This window comes from Clarias gariepinus, chromosome 15 (genome assembly GCF_024256425.1).
Source record: "Clarias gariepinus isolate MV-2021 ecotype Netherlands chromosome 15, CGAR_prim_01v2, whole genome shotgun sequence".
Lineage (NCBI taxonomy): Eukaryota > Metazoa > Chordata > Actinopteri > Siluriformes > Clariidae > Clarias > Clarias gariepinus.
This window is the reverse complement of record NC_071114.1, coordinates 10,699,870-10,715,365: the sequence shown is the minus strand read 5'-3', so window position 1 is coordinate 10,715,365 and position 15,496 is coordinate 10,699,870. Positions and strand designations below refer to the sequence as shown.

Below are 15,496 nucleotides of genomic sequence, written 5' to 3'. Positions count from 1 at the left end.
AATTTTGAATAAACAAAATTAAACATAAGACTAAATACTAAAGACTCAGTTCTCTCTGAGAAGAACTGGAGCATTTTACCAAAGTGCTGAAATACACAGAATTATGAGATAATTTATACATCAAAGTGTGATCTGATTTAGGCAAGTACACTGTAACACTAAAGATAATATAGCATTCCTGAACAATTAGATATGTTACACCTTTTATTTTCTCAAATGTTGATGATGCCAATTGTATTATTACAGATATTATTATTATTATTATTATTATTATTATTATTATTATTATTATTATTATTATTATTATTATTATTATTTAGTTTTATTTAGATGACTGGGAGACAGCTGTCATGGTTAAATAAAAAGCTAAAGATCTGTGCGTATGACTGAAAGGTTAAGTTTAAATGTCACTGTTGGGCTTTTGATACATTTTTTTAACCCTCATCTCCCCCAGTTTATATTATATACTTTCTTTTAAGTGTGAAAATTTTAAGGGCATCTGTAAAATGAATAAACTATATAATAATAATAAACTAAATAATTAAAGCTACATGGACATTGGAATTGATTTCTCTTTGCAAACACTGCATGCTCCTCTCACAATTATATATAAAGTAAATCTGAGTTTTTAGCTTTAATGGGATAAATAACAACATGTTAAGGGTTAAGCTTCTACAATTCATTACTATGTTAAAAAAAAGAGAGGGAGAGAGTTGAACGATCACAGATACTTTACTTTCAGTGCACTGTATTTGCAGGACTTGGTGACATTGTCAGCGGTCATTGTGGTCTCATACCTTTGTCCTTTTCTCATTGCCAGATGTGCAAGGAATTTTTTGTATAGTCATTTCACAAACAGTACATCTTCCTAAAACAAGCTGCTCTATATTAGTCTTACTTCTTAAACCAAGTTATGGATTCACAATTAGGATAAAAAAAATTTTTAACTGTGCATTTCAATTCTTTAGAATCTGTAAATATAATGTCACCAGGTCATTTCATCATAAGTCCAACAGATAAGATAGCGGGGAGAGGGAGGATTATCAGCCATATATAAGGTTATGCCTAATCAGGTGATTTTATTCCTGGCACTCACCATGCGGTGGCTTCTCTATTGTCTCTTCGTGGCCTTGGCAGGTAAGTGTCCTTTTAATATCTATCTAAGGCCTCTATATAATTAGAAGACCAATAATGGCATTTTGTCACACATTTGTACAAGACTATTTAAAGTAATGATGGCTGAGTGCACCATCACAGACAAAAATGTTTTTTAATCTTTGAATAATTAGATAAAACTAGATAAATGTATCTGTTCCTTCTGTCATGCTAGCAAGCCAGAGCCTGGATTATGGTAAGTAGCAATATTTACCTTCATTCAAAAATTATTTAGTCATTAACCTATTATTTACAATAGAGTAATGTCTTGGCAGATTGAAAATTTTTTATTATTATTATTTTTATTATTATTATTATTATTATTATTATTAATAATAATAATAATAATAATAATAATAATAATAATATGACTTTTTTATAATCATTCTTCTTATTCTTATTATTATCATCATTACTACTACTACTACTACTACTATTAAGTCAAGTCAAGTTATTGTTAGTGATAGTAATATATAATGGTGGAGGTTCTAGAACAGAAGTAAATACTGACCTATGTGTGTGGACCATTTTTATAGAAATGTGCCTTAAATAGCCAGTTTGTCCATCCACTTTTGTGGGACTAGTTTAGCCACACCCACGTGTGTTTTGACTGGTCAGTGATTAAATTCTCAAGAGACCTGCAAATTTTTGCCTAGGGTCCCAAGAGACACTATAATATACACGGTAATGTAGTCAAATCAAATTGACCAAATATAGGTTTTTTTTCAACATGGTCAGATGAACGTAACAATATGTGTAAGAAGAAAGCGTTCATACTAATAGCTCTAGCTAACTAATTACATTTAGATATGATTCTAGAGTCTCTTCGGGCCCTAGCCAAAAACTTGCAGGGGGCCATCTATAACCAGCATTCATCACTATTATCTTATAAATCATAAAGTTTGGGCTAGGCAGTGTGTCAGCCCTGCGTGGCCCCCTACTGGCCTCAAGGCCCCATGTAGTTGCCTGCCTTGCATGTTGACCAGCCATGCCTTTGACAAAATTTTACACTTTGAAACTTCACAAGAGTTCTTTGGATGGACATCGAGTGTAGTTTCTTAAATGGATTCCAATTGATAACTATTTGAAAAGGAAAAATACAATGTTCATAAAAAAATACATAGAAACACCAGATCAGTGCTATTCATTTGCAGAATGGTAAGCCAGCTTTTATAGAAACAATGTGAGACATCCAAATAGCGATTGAACGATGGCCCAGTTCTGGCCCACATTTACCGCTTTCAACTGCCAACATAATCCCAGTACTGTTGGGTCAAATCTATTTAGAATAATGTTTGCTGCATGGAGGGGCACACACTGGTTGTCTGAAATTCTCAGTGAATTCTCTAGGAATTTTTGTGGAAGACTAGATTTAATGTATGTGAGTTTAATTTATTGAGTATGGATGCGTTTAAAATGGCTTACTCTTTGGTAGGAAAATATACAAGCCAGTTATCTATTCCTGGGTTGGAACAATTAAGGGATCATGTTTTGCACTTTTTTATAGTTTATAACTTCTAATTGGTAAGGTGTATAAGGTGATTCTTTTTAGTTTTTAGAGTAAGGTTTAAAATTATGCAATTGTATATCTTATCTGTTGATCTGTAATCATTGTTACATACTGACTAATTTGTTTTTAAGTCATAGATCTTCCTTCCATTTGCAATAATTTCAGAGCCCACCTTAAACCCCCAAAAGACATATGAATATAAATATGAGGGGATGGTAAATATTGGGCGCGGTAGACCAGATCTGGCTGAGTCTGGAGTAAAACTACGGTGCAATTTCAAAATCACTGGTGTATCATTGCAAACTTTTCTGTTTCAGGTATGCTTAATATAATGATAATCTAATCACTTTTTCTATGCAGTTTATCCATAACAATAATTGTAAATGTACTATTAATTGAATGTAATAAATTTAATATATTAATAATATATATATATATTTTAATTATATCAATAATTAATTTAATTAATAATTAATTTAATTAATTAATTAATATAGTGTATTTAAATATGTATATATATATATTTTATATCTGTCAAAAAAATATTAAAATAATTAAATATTACTATCTATTTAAATATTAATAATTGGCATGATTAGCATATTTAGTACCTGAGCACAATATTATGTGTACATGAAAAACACTATCATTAATTATAAACAATTAATTAGAATTTTGTTATCAATTAATATCCTCTGCAGGACTTAACATACAGTACTTGATTTTTTTTTATGATTCTTATTGCTTTATCAATAATATAGATTGCCAATGTAACCTTTGAGGAGTTTAATGGAATCCCAGGAGAAGACTCATTCAAAGTGTCACCTACTCTTACTAAACGTTTGGCAGCTGAACTCACCAAACCCTTCACTTTTGACTACACAAAAGGAAAAGTGATTGACATTAAATCAGGACCTGATGTCTCCAACACTATTGTGAACATGGTGCGAGGTATTCTAAGGTTTCTGCATGTTACAGTCAAAACTACCCAGCGGGTTTATGAGCTTGATGAGGTATGAAATGTTCCCTTTCATCAATATTAGATTATTTGACATATTTAATATTACACAGATTTTGTTATTTCTTCGCAGATGGGAATTCATGGTATCTGTCACAGTGCTTATGTTGTTGAAGAGAACGTAGCGGCTAAGGAATTGCATCTAACCCAAAACATTGACATTAAAAACTGCCATCAGAAAGCAGAAATATATCAGGGGATGGCACTTGCTCATGAAAGTAAAAACAGCAAAGAAGTGTGTATGCTTTATTATCTTAAGGTGCAGGAAGTTAATATTACCGTTCTATTTATAAGAAATACTAAACATATCTTACATTATAGAGAGGTGAAAATGTGGTTGCTACTGTGAAATATGAATATACATTAAAGTCTGTGGAAAAAGGTGGCCTCATTACAAAGGCATCAGCACAAGAAAGGCACTATTTCTCTCCATTCAATGTGAAGGGTGGCAACTCGAAACTGAAAGCCGCGTAAGTTACAATATGTAGAGTTGTAAAACATTATTGTCTGCAAATTTTATGTCAACAAGTGAAAAAAAAAACATAATACAGATGAATTTAGCTACATAACATAACATACCATACTGTAACATCAGCTCATCTGAGACCAGCAACTATACCACAGTTAAGTAACTAGTCCAGATATTGGAATTGGACAATAGCACAAACTTTTGTCCTATATCTCCAGAAGGATTTGGTTGGTTTCATAACTGCATGAATGAGTAAAGTGACCAGTGACTGACTAACAAAGCATCCAAGCGTATGTGGGAATAATGCCTGGAAATAGGGATAATAGTCTTTTATAATACATATCGGATAAATTTGCATCTATTTAAAATTGGGAGATTTATATAATATCACTATAGTAATTTGGCCTCCCAAATAAATCCTTATTTATTATCTTATTTATTGTGTTTTATTTAAGAATGAAGTATCATAGTTTTTATAATACATATAGTTGTAAGTTATGGAACATGTGATACAGGTTTTTCTTATAATTTATGTTACAGCAGCTATAGACAGTCATAATAAATTTCATATTTTTAGTAAGAATTTAATCACCAATTACTTACTATTAAATTCAATGTGTTTTTTTTACAATATAAATTATTTCAAGGAGGGAAAATATAACATTTACAGTATGTATTTTAATGTTGCTTGTTAATCTGATCAACAATGGAGTTATGCAATGAATTATAAAATGAATGACACTATCCAGAATATTTATGAAATTGCATTCAATCCATCCAACAAATTAGGGTACAACCCACAAATGCACACACAAACACACCTATACACACACACACACACACTCTCTCTCTCTCTCTCTCTCTCTCTCAATCAGCAGAAAACTTTTTTATATATATTATTTATAGTACAGCACTATTTTTTGTTTAAATTCTTACAGATGTGAAGCTTTCTTTATTCTGTGTTTCACTTTACAGCTGGAACATTGAGCTCCTCAGACAGACCAACAGTGTTGGCAAACCTGTGACAGGTCAAGTGAGAAGCAGAGGAAATCTGATATACAAAGCAGAGAAAGGTCTAGGACCAATGCCTATTCTGATGATCAGTCTTAATAACCCAGCTCCTAGGGTTAGTTTTTTATTCTGTGAATGAGACTTATAATTTAACTGTAGAAAATCAGTTCTTTTGACTAATTATAATTCCAGTAGATTGCAGAAATGATAAAACGTTTGGCTGAGGATCATATCTACCAAGTCAACGCTGCTACGAGTGCTGATGTTCTTAAGCTTATTCAATTGCTCCGTGCAACTAGTTATGAAGATCTGGAGCTTTTATGGAAACAGCTATCAGGAAATGATGAGCACAGGTATTCACTTACTTTCCTAGAAGACCACTTAATTCAGTGTCAAGTGGATCAATAACACCCCTTAAATGTGTCATATTTTAGCATTATTGTTTTCATTAGCAGTTTATTACCAAAGTAATACATTTTTAAATGTGGGAAAAACATCTGGAACATAAGTGTGATGTATATGTGTCATGAATTCACACAAAATAGCCCAAAATATCGAAATAAAGGAAAGAGCAATCTAGTTTATGATATTTATAATAAAAATTTTAATGATATCAAATTAAGTTGTGTAATTTTGTAATTTCTTTAGCATGCTAATGACGAATTATACACTTATCAGCATATTTTGATAGAAGCTGGGCTCCTTGTTTTTTTATATTTCAGTTCAGTTATGGTATACGATATGATTTTGATTTTATAAGACTGATTAATTTATTTTTTATTTGTTTAAAAAAAAAATTGGGGACTAGTGCCAGCCTACAGGTCATATGTTTAACACCCTACTGTACTGTAGATAAAGAACATGTACGATATTTTTGTTTGTTGAAAAAGCTTCTCATGCTTTCCTGACATTCTTATGATGGTAATTTTTAGGAGGTGGTTTCTAGATACAGTTGTTGAGGTGACAGATGCCAGGGTGCTAAAATTCCTAAAAAGCAGATTCAAAGCTGGAGACATTTCTGCAAATGAGGCTGGACAGGCAATTCTGGTGGCATTTAACCATTTATCTGCTGAAACTGAACTAGTAGAAATGGCACAGGTAATGACTAGATAATGACAGGTCCTTACAGCTACAGTACAATACATTATAATATAATAATGTTTACTAACCTTTCCCATGCCTGCCATTCTATTACAGGAGTTTTTGTCCATCCCATTTAGTAAGTCTAGTCTTATGCTATGGAAAAGCATCATCCTTTCATACAGTTCTTTGGTATACAGAGTCTGTCATCATGTGAACCCCTGCCCAGTCTTTGCAGTGCAGGTTTGACATTAACTAGTCTATAAAGCCAATCCTTATCAGATTGTCTGCTGGCGTGTTCTAATTACGTTAGCTGTCCTTCTCATTTTGCAGCCGCTGCTCGATTTAGCCACTAATGGACTCACTCAAGGCACTGATGAAGACATGGTGATTGCTCTCAAGGCCTTGGGAAACGCTGGACATCCATTAAGCCTTAAGACAATAATGAAGTTCCTTCCTGGATTTTCTGTCAAAGCTGATAGCCTTTCCACTAGGGTACAGAGTGTGGCTGTGCAGTCACTCAGACACCTCGCAATCAGAGATCCATATAATGTAAGAACCTCCACTTTCATCATTTGATTTTTGATGTTCAATATCATCATTTTTAGGCTCTAAAAGTAGTTTTCAGAAGTTTTCACTTTGAAACTGAGATGTAAAATCTTAACCTTAATTAATGAAAAATACAAGGTGCATTTAAGTCAAACTATGACATTTGATTGTGCAGAATAACAGAACACAGTTATAGGAGTAAAGAATACTGTATCATTATTTCTTTATATAATCCCCTGCTACATTAATGCACTTATCCCAGCAATTCACTAGTGCTTGTATACCATCATGGTAGGAAGGTTTTTTAGTATAGCAAAGCCATGATCAGACTGCCTGCTTCATGTCTAAAAGGCTGGCCTCCCAATGGCCCAAACGTTTGTTGGTAATGAGGATGTGGAAATAACTTCTAGCTGAGTTCCTGTAATGTGCAAGTGGCGTTCATAAATAATTGTGTGTACAGTTACCACAGACTTGTGGCGAGCTGATGACGAGTTATGCATCAACATTCAAGGATAAAGCATTCCACTTGCTGAATGTTGATGGGATTAACTGTAGTGGGCTTTGAGCTACCTCGGCCAGGATCGGCATTCACTGACATATTTGTTTCGTTTTTGTTTTACTGTGACTAAGAAATGTCATCACAAGTTCTGGTTTGACTCGAACACCCGTATGATAAGTATTCTATTCACAATTGTTGGATGGTCAGTGCTGCCTTAGAGCTCCAGGGTGTCTCTGTTTGATTCTAAACTAAGGTTACTGTCTGAGTGTGAAGTTCTGTATGTTCTCCTCATGTTTACTTGGTTTCCCCAAAGTTCTCAGGTTTCTTCCCAATTCCAAAAATATGCTGGTTCAATGATGTGTGGGGATGAATGAAAGTGAATTAATTAAGTATAATCATTAAAAACAGTGAACTCACCTACCATACTTCATATCCTTTAACTATACTTAACCTTTCATGCAAGATATACTATATATGCTGCTTTCTGAGGATGTCATTATTCTCTTATTGTCATGTTCTGTCATGAAGAACCTACAAGTAACTGGAGCCAAGATGACAAGCATACTTTTTTTTTTTTATTCAGGTCCAGGACATCGCCCTGACAATATTTGCACAAAGGACTGTTCATGCTGAAATAAGAATGCTAGCTTCTATGATCCTCCTGAAAACTCAGCCATCTTTAGCATTAATCTCTACACTGACTGAGCTTCTGCTCCAGGAAACAGATTCCGAGGTTTCAAGCTTCATTTACTCACAACTCAGAGGCATCGCAAAATCACGCATCCCTGATTATAGTTACCTGTAAGAACAAAATAATTAGCATTTAGTTTAGTAATAATGTCAGTACATTTAATTTTAGGTTAAAAAAAATCTCTAAATGTTTTTGTTACCATTTTACAGCTCAACTGTTTGCAATATCGCAGTCAAAATACTTTCTCCAAAACTTGGTTGGCTAAGTTACCGACTTAGTAAGGCACTACGCTATGACTGGTTCAGAGGTACGTTGTATCAAAACTTTATAGAAAAAAATTGAATTAAAAAAATCTATTTATTCAACAATTACACGGATGTAGAAGATTTTCATCTTACTGTATGTAATTTTATTAGCAGATTCGCATAAATAACATAAACCTAAGACGTGCTCAACATGCATGTTCTTTAATTTTAGCATCATTAGCATCATGCTCAGCATAATTATGTCTTATTTTACCATAACACTAGCTTTCCCAGCACTAACTGGTGCGAATATGGTTCTGAAGGTAAATGAAGCCTTGCTTCGAGGCGTGTGTCGGGTCTCTGGGAGTCACGTGACCACTGACAAACGAAGCATTGCATTTGCTGGAATCACATGACAAAATTTGTCCCCTAGATGGCAGAACAATGAATGAGGTTTCATGAAATGAACCTTTTTGTGAAACTATTGGCTGGAAAGCCTACAGTAAATAAGACTTTATGTGGCCATGACTACCTAGGACACTATTTATAAAAGAAACTAATTAGCAACCTCGGCTCAGGTGAGTGTCCCGAACACCTGACCGAGGTGCACTCTGGGAAATGCAGTCCCAGCCAAACAAAAGTCTCTAAGCGCAAGGCGCCCTCTAGGGGTAATCTCTGACAAATTTATATTAAAACAACAAATAAATTGATGTGAGGCATTGCGTGTAGCGTTCACACTGACACAAAGAAGCATCTTTAGGAGGAAAAAAGTTATCTATTGTGTTGAGTTTTTGTGGGGAGAGTTTTTAAGGAGGGAGAGCAAGAAAGAGAGGGAGGGTGCTGAGTTGAGCACTTTCTAGTGAAGGTGAGGCAGCTGGGAGGTCAGTGGTCTGCAGAGGAAGAGAGAGAGACCCAGTGCAGCGTCATGCATTTTGTTGATTGTGTAACAAAAGTGGTTAACATGGTTTGACACCAAGCGTATGTACAGTATGTACTGTATGTATTTATATATGACATCATACCAACTAGTTAAGTTTTAAATAAAGTGAAAGTGATTAGTTGACAGAACAGTGGTTTAGTACAGATTAGTGATGGTATTCGGTAACCATTCCATAATTAATCATTAGCTTGAGGCAACCGATCAATAATTGATTATTAATCAGTTTAAACACAGCGTACAATGCTTCTTAGACTCTTTGTGCTTCCTTAAAATCAACCCCACCACCATTCGCTAAATATTTTAGCATTACAAAGACAACACTGCTTTCAAAGCAGATGTACACTGTCACTGTAGACCATCTAGTATTCACCATACATTTAGCTGCTAAGCCTTTAACCCTCAACTGCTCAGATATATAATGAGATCAAAATTTAAGTTGCTCTGAATTACGGCGTCTGACAAATGCCAAAAACATTGTATCATTTAAAAAAAAATAAAAAAATAAAAAATCAAGTAAGCTCACGTCTGGGAGTGGCCTTTTCCTAAGGAAAATTGTATAACAGGTTATTTTAAGATACATTTTCATCAGTAGTCCAGATGCTAATAGCCAAAAATTTGGCACACATGTACTGTATATCTTGCCTTAAATGTAAAACCATGAAAAAGTTCATAATTATGTTATAGAGAAATAGCCACAAATTATAATCAATATGGTTATCACAACACTGTTGTTGATTATCTTCCTATAACTGCATACCCTATAATGTTTTATTTCCAATTAATAAATGTTTCAGACTTTATTTAAGACTCTATTGTATTTTCTTCATTAGATGATCTTTTGACGGGAACATCCAGGACGCTGTATTGGCTAAAAAATAGTACAAGTGCCTTACCCACACAAATCCTTTCTAATGGAAAGCTTTACATGACTGGAAGAGTATTTCAACTTCTTGATGTAATTATTATTAATTTCTGGATAACAATGAGTTATTCTATTCCTATTTATAAATTGTAAAAGTTGTGATGACTTTATATTTATAATAATGTGTGTACAGCTTGGCGTACGTGCCGAGGGCCTCAATGAGTTATTCGTAGGCAGCCCTCGCATTTCCAAGGATTTTGGAGCTACTGATTTTGCAGCTATCATGAAAATTGTATGAAGATTCGATTGTTTTTTGTTTTTATGTTTGACTGTACCTATTTTTTATATGCATCATCATTTAATTTATTTCTGCATTACCACCTAAAGCTCTCAGATTGGCAGGCCCACCCTAAACACAAACCTCTCTTATCAGCATCTGTGAGACTCTTTGGGCAAGAGATTGCATTTTTTGATTTAAATCAAGATGCTGTTCAAAGAACACTGAAGGTAACCATCCTACATTTTTACATACAGTTTTTTTTTACTTATTAGACTGATTTTTCTGAAGAATTGATAGAAAGTATAAAATTTAAATAAAATTATTCTTTTCAAAGTCTCTTAGTCTTACTGCAAATGAAGACAATAAACTCTGGCATCTTGTTCAACGACTACAAAAAGGAATATCATGGCATTGGACGAAACCATTCCTTATGTTAGAAACAAGATTTATTCAGCCAACCTGCCTTGGCCTCCCAGTTGAAATCAGCAAATATTATTCCACATTAGCAGCTGTTACTGTAAATGGTAAAGGATTTTTATCCTGGCAACTTAAAAATGTAATATAATGAATGGATATATCCACCTAATACATGGATTAATTAATTTATTTATTTATATGTAATTTCAGCCAAAGCTAACATTAACCCACCTCTGAAAGAAAGCCTACATGAATTGATTAATGCAGACATTTCTGTAGAGACAGATGGATTTGCTGGGTATATATATATATAATTTTTTACTCTGTGTTTATAGTATGATTCGAGTGTTTTTCTTAATTCACTTTATATCATGACTTTTTATTTTATTTCAGAGTGGAAATAGATTATTTTGTTTTCCACGGGATCAATACAGAACTCTTTCAGTCTGGTGTCCAAGTAAATGGCAAGACAAGCATATCTTTGCCTTGGAAAGCTGGCTTGAAAAAGAACGTAAAAGAGAAGAATTACGAGGTCACTTTTCCTCCATGCATGAAGCCCACAGAGTTCTTCAAAGTCAAGTATGTTCTTAAAGACTTACGAACGGTGGCTCTCTATCAGTCCTTGGATTTGAATTCTCAACCTTGCCACAAATCATTGTCACAATACCTTTCTTAAACAGATTCGACATATATACAGTGTCAAGAAATATTGAAGATCCATCATCGGCTAAAATGACTCCAGTGATACCAGAGCACAGAAATCCTGAGCAAGGTTTTGCCACGAAAGACACGTACCATGGCAAGGAATATCAGGTATGTCTTTTATTGGAAAAAAAAAACACAGATAATGGGAAGAAACATTTCATTTATTAGGTAAAACTGTAACATCCTGTAATAACGTAGTAACATTTCTGTGGACCAGGTAGAACCATTGGAGATTTACAAACCAAAACTGAGGTACTGTGCAGAATTAAGCTCTTATGGAGCTGCAATGTGCACTGAACTGGAAGCCAAACGGGTCCAAAACCTTAAAGACCAGCCTCTTTACTACTTATGGGGATACACTCTGCTTTCATTTAAACTTGAGCCAGGTATGTTATATTGCAAACTGCATATCATTTTTATCCCTAGACTAGTTTGTGTGATTTTACTCAATGCAGCTTTATTCCATATGCAATGCATCTTTTAAAAGTGAAGTCTGCTAAGCCTGTAGAAAAGATCAAAATCCAGATAAGTGCTGGGCATCACAAACACATTTCACACTACAATCAACTGCTGTCTGTCACTCAGGAAAATTCCAAGGTATGGTAACAATTTTTGGTTTTACTTCTAAATCACAAATCATCAAATACATCACTAGACATTCCTTCTATGCGTTTAGGAAAGAAAAAGCCATAGCTTGATGCATCGAGCAAGAAAACCTAAGGTAAGTTCCTAAATCTAATCATGTCTAACATGTATGTTTTTATAGCACAAATCTGTTTTCACCTATCACTTGTTATAATAACAATCCTAATCAAAGTAATAATAATCATACATTATCAAAACTTCATTTCAGATTGTAATGCATGTTTATAATGTAGGGTGTTGATATCAATTCCGATCATGTGATCGCCTTGAAAGTGCTGGCTCTCAGTCCTAACGTGGCACCACTGGGGTATGAAACCACTGTGTATTACACACCAGACACACAGAAGGATGCCATTGAAATCATTATATCTGAGGCTGCTGAAGAGGCAAACTGGAAAATATGCATAAATGCCGATGTTGACAAGATTCAAACAGGAGCAAAGGTAATGAAGCACTTTATTAGATATGTAAAAAATGTCTGGCCTCACCAGACCACATGATCTTTTTCCATTGCTTTCGAAGTAGAATCTTTATGATAATCAGCAAACTAAAGCCTTTTCGGCTGATTAGTCTCACTAACAAGTGGACACACAGCTGTTTAGTCTCTGTTTATTGTGTGGAAATGGTCTTAGTTTTGTTGCCTTTTTTTTTTCAACAATTGATCACTCATATTTAGGTTTTTTTTAACAAAGTTGACAGTTGAGCGCTATACTTTTAGATTATAATAATGTGTTGAAGGGTTCTCAAACTTTAAATTTCCTTCGTTGTTTTCTTTCCATGATAAAGGGCAATCATTTGATTTTTCTGAAGCAATGACCTTTTTTGGCCAGACAGTCTCATCTAAAAACTCCATATTTAATGTCCTTTAGCGTGTTAATTAATAATTTAGTAATTTATCATTTAAATATAATTAATACATTCATAGTAGACACAAGCAATAGCAATTCACTCAAATGATTTTTGTCTTAATAAGCTATATTTATATTATAGACCCACCTCAAATGGGGAGCTGAGTGTCAGTCGTATGAAGTATCACTAAATGTTACTACCAGAAAAGAATCAAAACCCACTGTCAAAGCTGATGTTAGTTGGAGAGATGTTCCTGCATTTATCCAAATATTCAGCCAAAGGTATCACTTTCCCCAAAGTATTATGTATAATTTGCTCTATAAAAATATTTAATATTATAGTCCCGCATTTAGTGTAGAAAACTGTGGAAAAAGTTGCCATTACAAGTTTTTTTTAAGTATTCTAAACTGCTAACAGACATTACATGTTTTCTTTATACAGAGTTCGGGAGTATCTCCCAGGTGCATCGTATGCCTGGGGGTTCAGTCAGAAACATGAGAAAAATACTGAGCACAAAGCTTCAGCAACATTTCAGGCTTCTGCTCAGGGTGGATTTGATGTTGAAGTCAAAATTCCAGAGGTAAATACAGTGCTTCTCTCTTGAATGCCATATTTTTTAAAAAGTGACCATCAGAATAAATGTTTATATAAATATATTATCACTAACTATGAATTCACATAATGCTTCCAAAAAAATATCTCATGGGCGTTTGCAGTACATACAATATTTATCTGCAAAAGGAGTACTGCTTTTTTTCCCCTGAATGTTCAGTAAGCATAAACAGATACATTTCTTTATAATCCTGCACAAATTGTACCTGAGATTATATTTTAAGGAAAGCATTATGACACTTGTTATTGAATTTGTTTCATTAATTGCTGTTTTTTTTTTTTGGTTCTTTTTTTTTATGTAGAAACTTTTTTATCCTTTTTTGCACCATCTAGGGCTTTTGCACAGTACTGTAAATTATGATGAAATAAACATAATAAATTTTAAATGAATATTTATTAAATAAACAGATTTTTTATTGTTAGTGCCTAGACTAAAAGCTAAAATTTCTCTCCAACAGCTGACTGTGTATCGCAAAGGAATCTCCTCTCCATTTGATAATGTGGGAGTTGAAAATGCGGAAAAATGTTCTATATAACTGCTATTTACTTTCTTGTTGTATATCACACTGCATTAATTACAGTAAAATCCTCAAATAAGCAAAATTAGAAACAAAATTAAAAGTTCTAACACCAGCTATATCTTAATTAACTAAGGCTCATAGATTATTTTATGTTAAATGTTTTGATTCTGATTATTTTGATGTAATTTATTAGATATCTCATTTCTATCCAAATAATGTTCATGATAAATAGCTAAGATGTTTTCTTATATGTAATAGTAACAGATTAATAGATTAAAACACTTACTTTCATTTTGATGCATAATAACACAAAGTGTGAATACATTCAAATTACAAATATTTTCTTCGAGCAATACTCAGCAATACTGGCAATTGTTAATGTGCTGAAATATTTTTTCCTGATCATTATTTACATCCTGAGCATCAGGCCTTAAATATCTTCATTCGCTTTATAAAGAGGATGCACCTGATTGCTCAGTGCTGAGAATGTAATGATAATGATGGAACAAAATAAATGTATGTAATTAAATAAATCAGTGTTGGCTCTCTTTTCATTGTAGTTTAACAACATGGAGACCACTTTAATTTATTGCTGATTAGCCCACAATTCTGTCATTTTAAACTAATTTGTTGTTTACAATATATCTGACACACACGCAGGATTCCCAATCCCACCAGCAGGTGTCACTGTGTCCTCTGGTGATAAAGCATTGTCTGTTTTTATTCTCTATATAGCAAAAAAAAAAAAAAAATTCAGCTTTTGCAGTGTCATGCATCACACCACAGCTTGTACCATTCAGAGGTTGAGCTTGTGTAGAGCCTGTTGTAAAGGGCTTTGTAAGTAAAAAAATAAAATAAAAATAAATAAATTTAATTAATTAGTTAATTCAGTGATATGACAATTTAAACGTAATGCAATGTCATCCCCCAATGTTTTCAACCTGCATAACACTATGAAGGAAAACCAACATAAAGGACTCAAATTGCTCCCTGAGGCAGCACTAATGGATATCGATGTGACCTCTGGTGACAGAGACACATTAGATGTTTTATTGTAAGAAGGAAAAGTAAGGCAAATCTAGTTTTATGATGCAAGAAGTCATTTTTCTCTTATATTTTACTACTAAATTTACTACAAGCATCACAACTGGTACATAGATCAAAAGTAATTGTCAAAGAAGGCTGAAGTGTTATTTGTGACACTTTATGGTTTTTTTGAGGTTTCCCATCTGAGGCACCTTTAATTTGGTGTGTGTGTGTGTTGCATAACTGAGAATATAAAATAAACCCTGAGAATATAAAATAAGAAAATTTTATAATGTCCTTCCCGTCACAACCCACACATTTTCTATCCAGACTTGGGACAGTGACTATGTCCTATGGGGTATAGAGTTAAGGGTCTTGACCAAGGACTAGGCAGTGGTGGACCTTAAATCCC

General features: G+C 33.7%; 1 protein-coding gene across 1 annotated transcript; it reads left to right on the top strand.

Annotated features, from left to right (window-relative positions):
* The first annotated feature begins 1,066 nt into the window (after positions 1–1,066).
* vtg3 (vitellogenin 3, phosvitinless) lies at positions 1,067–14,585 on the top strand. The gene is made up of 27 exons (XM_053513170.1): positions 1,067–1,137; positions 1,331–1,351; positions 2,831–2,982; positions 3,427–3,678; positions 3,757–3,918; positions 4,005–4,153; positions 5,128–5,278; positions 5,359–5,516; positions 6,096–6,261; positions 6,361–6,486; positions 6,577–6,795; positions 7,875–8,092; positions 8,192–8,289; positions 9,998–10,122; positions 10,223–10,321; positions 10,417–10,536; positions 10,644–10,833; positions 10,937–11,024; positions 11,120–11,305; positions 11,407–11,539; positions 11,649–11,817; positions 11,919–12,028; positions 12,108–12,152; positions 12,310–12,519; positions 13,067–13,206; positions 13,367–13,505; positions 13,996–14,585. The coding sequence occupies exons 1-27, from the start codon at positions 1,098–1,100 to the stop codon at positions 14,071–14,073; spliced, it is 3,744 nt and encodes a 1,247-aa protein (XP_053369145.1). The 5' UTR covers positions 1,067–1,097; the 3' UTR covers positions 14,074–14,585.
* The last annotated feature ends 911 nt before the right edge of the window (positions 14,586–15,496 follow it).